General features: G+C 43.3%; 1 protein-coding gene across 1 annotated transcript; it reads left to right on the forward strand.

Moving 5' to 3' along the window:
* The first annotated feature begins 3218 nt into the window (after nucleotides 1-3218).
* LOC124788102 (RNA polymerase II-associated factor 1 homolog) lies at nucleotides 3219-5639 on the forward strand. Its single transcript, XM_047255219.1, has one exon. It carries the CDS (start codon nucleotides 3644-3646, stop codon nucleotides 5450-5452), a length of 1809 nt encoding a protein of 602 aa, XP_047111175.1. The 5' UTR covers nucleotides 3219-3643; the 3' UTR covers nucleotides 5453-5639.
* Nucleotides 5640-7448: the final 1809 nt, after the last annotated feature.

Genomic DNA, 7448 nt, shown 5'->3' on the forward strand with positions numbered 1-7448 from the left:
AACTTACTTAAAATCTACATGTCCTAATAAAATTTTGAAGAACAAGATGAAAACTATTTAAAAGTAAATAATTTGCAGCAAAACAGCTCGTCTTATTCTCTATATTAATATACGTTTTCAGTTTTATGCCCATCGTTCACATTGACCACGAATGATGAAAAGACATATTTAGCTATGTCATGTACGTATGTTGTCACTTTAATAAAGATTTCGACGATGTGTGTTCCTATATTTCTTTGGAAAACAAACTGATCTCCCCCGAGGTAGGATTCTACCAGTTTCTCCATTCTTCTGTATTGAACTCGTGTTAGTATTTTGTAACCATGACTTGGTAACCTGACAGTTCGGCAATATTCACAACTGTCAGCATTTCCTTTCTTTGGAACTGGAATTACTACATTATTCTTGGAGTTTCAGTGTATTTCGCGTGTCTCATACATCTTGGGCACTAGATGGAAGATTTTTGACATTATTGGCTCTCCCAAGGCTACCAGTAGTTCTGACGGAATGCCGTCTACTCGCGGGTCCGGGTCTTTTAGCGCTCTGTCACATTCTTCTTGTAGTATCATTCTGTGTATCTCGCAGTTTTTCGTATGTAATAAATCTGCGGTACTGGATGTAGTCGCACTGCTGTGCTGCAGAAACAGTTCATCCCCAATGAAAGCAGAGAGGAAGAAAAGTCGAGTATATTCAAGCTAAACATCTTCTTTAAAAAGCCAGAGAAAGCCAGAATGAGAGTATCAGGGAAGAGAGAAAGTTTGTTTTAACCTTCCGCAGTGATTTTTGAAATGTACCACCGGTTTAAAAGAGAGATGGGGCCCCTCCACGCCCGCACCAACGTGGTGACCAAACCAAAAGTTCTACTGTCAGCCGGCCGATGTGGCCGAACGGTTCTAGGTGCTTCAGTCTGGAACCGCGCGACCGCTACGGTCGCAGGTTCGAATCCTGCCTCGGGCATGGATGTATGTGATGTCCTTAGGTTAGTTAGGTTTAAGTAGTTCTAAGTTCTAGGGGACTGATGACCTCAGATGTTAAGTCCCATAGTGCTCAGAGCCATTTTTTTCTACTGTCACCTCCGTAAACATGTTAGTTACCTAGTAAGTGGATCACAGGATGCTGGGCTGTGATGTTGTCCGTGCGTCTGGGTAAGGCTACGCATTAACACGGTCCATCAGGTGATAGGTAGTGGACGAAACGCGAGTGAGGGTAGCGATTTGAAGAGCAGAGGGAAAAAAGTGCCATGGCTCGTGCCGTGGGAAAAAAACCTCTGCGACAGTGGGATGGGTAGTAAGAGCAGTAGTGGCTTACTAGCTGCGATAGATCATGCAAGGTTGGCAGACCTTGAGTCCTTAGGAGAGCTGCAGAGAGCAGGTAAGCACTTACGGCTCCGTCAGAGTGTTTCCGTAGGGCGAGGGTGAGTGAGAGAGAGAGAGAGAGAGAGAGAGAGAGAGACAGGGATAGAGAGAGAGAGAGAGAGAGGGCGGTAGAGAATGAGGGAGTTGGACCGTATTCGAGGTGGCTTCCTTTTGTGTAGCGGGGCTAACGGCTGGCCACAGGCGACGTTGTCTGCGAGGCAAGCTGGCCGTGGCTTTGTGCTATTTACAGCCACTGTGGAGGGTCCTGCTCTTGCTTTGCATCCCGCACAACCGTGCACGGTTATATTTTTGCCTGTTGTGGCCTCTCGGTAACGCCAAACATAGAAGGCCGAGGTATTATGTTATTAATTAGACGATACATCACAGTTTTCAGGACTGTCGCCGTAGCAAGTAGTCCAGCGCGGATATCCACTTCTAACAAGGACAAAAAATAGTTAAGTTCTTTTGAAAACTGATGTATGTTGCATTATATTGTATGACTAAATGGTACATAGTTACATAATACTGATTAGTAAATTTACAAACAAAGAATTAATAAAACACTAAAACTTTTTTGTGTGCAGAGTACACCAATAAATAGTACGTTCTCAAATTCTTCATGGAGCCCCTGTACAGAATAATAATGCACCATCACAAGTTTAACTAAGTTATTGAATTTTTCTGATTCATTTAACTGAAAGTTGTCAGGCGGCAGCTTGTTCCAGGCTTTACACCTCACATTTTATCCTATTTTCCTACCGATTCTACATCTACATCTACATCCATACTCCGCAAGCCACCTGACGGTGTGTGGCGGAGGGTACCTTGAGTACCTCTATCGGTTCTCCCTTCTATTCCAGTCTCGTATTGTTCGTGGAAAGAAAGATTGTCGGTATGCATCTGTGTGGGCTCTAATCTCTCTGATTTTATCCTCATGGTCTCTTCGCGAGATATACGTAGGAAGGAGTAATATACTGCTTGACTCCTCGGTGAAGGTATGTTCTCGAAACTTCAACAGAAGCTCGTACCAAGCTACTGAGCGTCTCTCCAGCATAGTCTTCGAAGGGAGTTTATCTATCATCTCCGTGACGCTTTCACGATTACTAAATGACCCTGTAGCGAAGCGCGCTGCTCCCCATTGGATCTTCTCTATCTCTTCTATCAACCCTATCTGGTACGGATCCTACACTGCTGAGCAATATTCAAGAAGTGGGGGAACAAGTGTACTGCAACCTACTTCCTTTGTTTTCGGATTGCATTTCCTTAGGATTCTTACAATGAATCTCAGTCTGGCATCTGCTTTACCGACAATCAACTTTATATGATCATTCCATTTTAAATCACTGTTAATGCCTACTCCCAGATAATTTATGGAATTAACTGCTTCCAGTTGCTGACCTGCTGAATTTGCATATGAGACTCACTTGCTTCGTTTACTTTCTGATTCAGTTTTTACTTGTCAACTTTTCACCGATATTGCGCGCTGCTTATGTGGGTGGTCAGGGGTACCTTGTAGCAACGTGGAGAACTCAGCTCTCTGTCCTTAACCTAACGTTTCATTCCTGCGCTATTTTTTCCTTTATTAAATTCGTCTGGTCTTGACCAGGGGTACTTTCCCGGGAGAAAACAGGAGGAGATTTCACACCCTTTGGAAGAGCTGCCTGTCACACAGGAGGCAGCTCGTACACTAGAAAACCGTACAGACAATCAGGCGACCCCTTTGGGGGCAATCATCCTGGCTCAGCCTCTGCATACGAAGAGTGGCGGAATCGAAGACTGGTGTTCTCTACAGCAGAACACGAAACCACTGGTGCAAAGGGTGATACAACTGGATGTTGCCCACGGTAGCTGAGTGGACGTTTATACAGTGAGTTCGCTAGTGTTTATTGTGTTTGATAAACCGGCGTCGCCGGTTTCGAGTGTTACGAAGCAAGTGTAGTTTCGTACTATTGCAACGGGAATATGGTCTTCAGAACAAATAACAGGCTCACACATGTATGCAGCGAATGTTTTTGTTGACCAGTACTACCAGACTGTTATAAACTGCCATGTGGTTTGCTGCATATAACAGGTTTTGGGACGATTGATGGATACCTGCCACAGTGCGGATATCTGTGGGTGACGCGTACTATTCCAGCGGAACATTTTTGGGGTCAGCATACTTCAGAATAAAGCAGATATCCATGTGCTGATTTCCAAGTGTGATAACTTGACTTCCTGGAAGCCTCTGCAGGAGAAAATGATTCTTAGATGACTTCTGTATAAATAGCAAGCAGGAAGCTTTGACAATGGCACCAACAATCCAATCCAATATTAATACTGAGCGGGATCAGCGCCCAGTAAGGCCAGGAGAGAAACGATCTGAGTTAGTATGCAGGGTAAAATATTGTAATACTTTGCCAGATATTCCATTTGATCCCAAATTTATAACATATCCATTTGAATCAATTCGATTTATTCAGTACAACCCCACATCTTTAGAAAGAAATTATAAATATGAAGTTCTTACAGAACATGACCTTGGAGTCCATATTGATTTAATTAATAAAGATACATATGCTGGTGATCCTGGAGCAGTCTTGGATCCTGCAGATGAGAAGTTATTGGAAGAAGATGTTTTAACACCACAAGACTCAAAACGCTCTCGTCATCATGCACGAAGTGTCTCCTGGTTGAGGAGAACAGAATATATTTCTACTGAACAAACAAGATTTCAGCCTCAGACTATGGACAAAGTAGAAGCGAAGGTTGGTTACAGCATTAAGAAAAATTTCAAGGATGAAACACTTATTATGGACCGGGATAGTCAAATTAAAGCAATTGAGAAGACATTTGAGGATTCTAAGAAGCCCATTGAAAAGCATTATAGTAAACCAAATGTTGTTCCTGTAGAAATACAGCCAGTATATCCAGACTTTAAGATATGGAAGTATCCTTGTGCCCAAGTTATTTTTGATTCTGATCCTGCACCAACTGGTAGATCTTTCCCAGCTCAGATTGAAGAAATGTCACAGGCAATGATACGAGGTGTCATGGATGAGAGTGGAGAACAGTTTGTAGCATACTTTTTGCCTACTCAAGAAACTCTAGAGAAAAGACGCAAAGATTTTACAAATTGTGTTGAATATGAGGATGAAGAAGAGTATGACTACAAAATGGCTCGTGAATACAATTGGAATGTGAAAAGCAAAGCATCCAAAGGTTATGAAGAAAACTACTTCCTTGTTGTACGTGAGGATGGTGTTTATTATAATGAACTAGAAACGAGAGTTAGACTCAGTAAGCGGCGTCAAAAAGTGGGACAACAGCCGAATAATACAAGATTGATTGTACGTCATCGCCCATTGAAAGCTCAAGAATATCGTATGCAGAGGTACAGGGAACGTCAGCTTGAACCTCCTGGTGAGGAGGAGGAAGAAGAAGATGAAGAGGATGAGGAAGAGGAGGAAGAAACACAGGAACAGCAGCAGCAAGAAGATGGAGAAGAAACACAACAGGATGATAAAACAGAACAGAGAGAAGAAGATGGCGAAGCTGATGGGGAGGACTCTGATGGTGAAAAGGCAACAGAGGATGGTGAGACACAGAATGGCGAAGCTGCTGAGGAAGATGATGACCAGGAGAACAGTGGAAATGACAGTGCTATTGCCAGTGAGAGCGAGAAGGAAGGAAGTGACAAAGATGAGAGTGACAAGGAAGCAAGTGATAAGGATGGTAGTGATAAAGAAGCAAGTGAGAGGGATGATAGCGATAAAGAGGCAAGTGACAGGGAAGCTAGTGACAGGGAAGCGAGTGATAAAGAAGAGAGCCAAGAAGAAAATGAGGAAGAAGGCGAAGAGGCAGAGGGCGAAAGACAAGAAACAGAGATGGAAGTAGAAGGAGAGGAAGAAGAAACAGGCACAGAGAAAGAGGCAGAAGAAGACCAAGAGGCTGCAGCTAGTGCCAAGGAAGATGGCAGAAGTGACAGTGAGGAAGAGGGCAGTGCTAGTGAGGGGAGCACATCATCAGGAAGTAACAAATCACAGTCAGGCAGTGGAAGCGGAAGTGGAAGTGGTAGTGATAGCAGTAGCGCCAGTGACAGTGATAGCGGTGTGTGATATTTCATTTTTTGTTGCTTGCGATGTAAATATTTGTTTTATAGATTTTCATTGTGTGTGAGTATATACACTGTGTAAATCTGATCATGAATGACAGTTCTGTAATGAAATAGTCATTAATTCTCTTATATTTTGTGATTTATTGTAATAAATAGTGAACTTGATATTCACTTTGATGACAAGGAAATGCTTGCCAGGTGGTTATACCTGTCATGTGATGTTCTCTGATCAGAATATAATAAAATCCATGTTCATTGAACCCAAAAAAAAAAAAAAAAAAAAAAAAAAAAAAAAAAAAAAAAAAAAAGTGGTCAGGGCGACAAAATGTCAACACTGAGGGCCCGGGTTCGATTCCCGGCTGGGTCGGAGATTTTTCTCCGCTCAAGGACTGTGTATTGTGTTGACCTAATCATCATCATTTCATCCCCATCGACGCGCAAGTCGCTGAAGTGGTGTCAAATCGAAAGGCTTGCACCCAGCGGGACCCCTAGTTACACGACATTTTCTTTTATCTGCTTGTTCGTAACCTTCTGGTGGAGTCCTCAGCTGTCCACTTACCGTGATACTGCTGTTTGTGGTCTCCAGACATGTTTCGTCAAAAAATGTAGCCACTGGTGTGTCTAAAAATTTCCAAACATAGCTCTTCCCATGGGGATGCTGTGCGAAATCTTTATACACGTATCTCATTGACAAATACATCTTTTAGCTTTATGATGTGAGCTAAGGGTACGGACTTACAGATCCGTGGTTAGAGAAACACTTAGGCCATCCCAGGGATCTGGCTTGAAAAGTTTGAGCAGGGTGCCTGTCCGAGGTCTGAAGGAAGGCTATCAAAAAGTTGAGAGAGGCATTCATATTAGTATTCGGAGTGGTATAGGTTTCCTGTTTCGAACTTCTGCTTGGTGATGTTACTCCCGACTTACCGACAGTTGTGGCGCAGAGGTTAGCGCACTAGACTCGCATTCGGAAGGACGACGGTTCAATCCCGCGTTCGGCCATCCTGATTTAGGTTTTCAGTGATTTCCCTCAGATCGCTCCAGGCAAATGCCTGGATGGTGTCTGTGAAAAGGCACGGCCGACTACCTTCACCGTCCTTCCCTAATCCGATGAGACCGATGACCTCGCTGTTTGGTCTCTTCCTCCAAACAACCCAACCCAACTCCCTACTTCAGCAAACCCGATATGTAGAAAAAAAAGAAAAAAAAAGGAATGAGTTACAGGTTCCTATTTTGTAGTCTTCCTAACGTGATCTACGGCGCTTCACGCACTGGTATGCAAGGTTTTCTTCAATCTGGTTCTTGCTTCACAGAGATTCTTTTCGTTTTGTTTCGGAATGGAATTAACTCACTGGAGCTCACCCGCCTAGTGATGTTTCTTTCTGATTCTTGCTTTATACGTTGATCTATTATGTGTCCATGTTCGAATTCAGCCTTTTTTCTGTAATTATATGGTTCTGCAATCATAGCTGAAATTACAATTTGAGTCATTTATGTGTCTGGGCACCGTCCAAATCGTAATGGTTCAGAATCATGCTGGTGTCGACCCTAGCAACCATCCATTTTCTTATCAGTTTTCAATTTGAATGTCCGGCCCGATAGCTGAGTGGTCAGAGCGGCGGTCTGTCCCGCCAATGGGCCCAGATTCGATTCCCGGCTGGGTCGAAGATTTCTCCGCTCATTTCATCATCATCAGTGGAAGGCAACGAGAAACCACCACTGGAATCGCTTCCCAAGACACTCACGCGGTGGACCTCTCTGACCGGGTGTCCCCCATGACAAGACGTGCCATAAGGCAGAACACAAAGGTTTTTTTTTCTATTTGAATTATGTAAACTCATTCTACAGTTGTTTTATAACCTCGACGTTCATGTGTCCTCAGTGATTTTTACACGCTGTTTGAATCAATATCATTTTACCAGATCAACTCTCTCGTTCAGCAAATTATTCTATAGAAAAGCTCGTGTCTTACAACCATAAACAACAGGCGAGACACCTGG

Source organism: Schistocerca piceifrons, chromosome 3, assembly GCF_021461385.2.
Source record: "Schistocerca piceifrons isolate TAMUIC-IGC-003096 chromosome 3, iqSchPice1.1, whole genome shotgun sequence".
NCBI classification, from domain to species: domain Eukaryota; kingdom Metazoa; phylum Arthropoda; class Insecta; order Orthoptera; family Acrididae; genus Schistocerca; species Schistocerca piceifrons.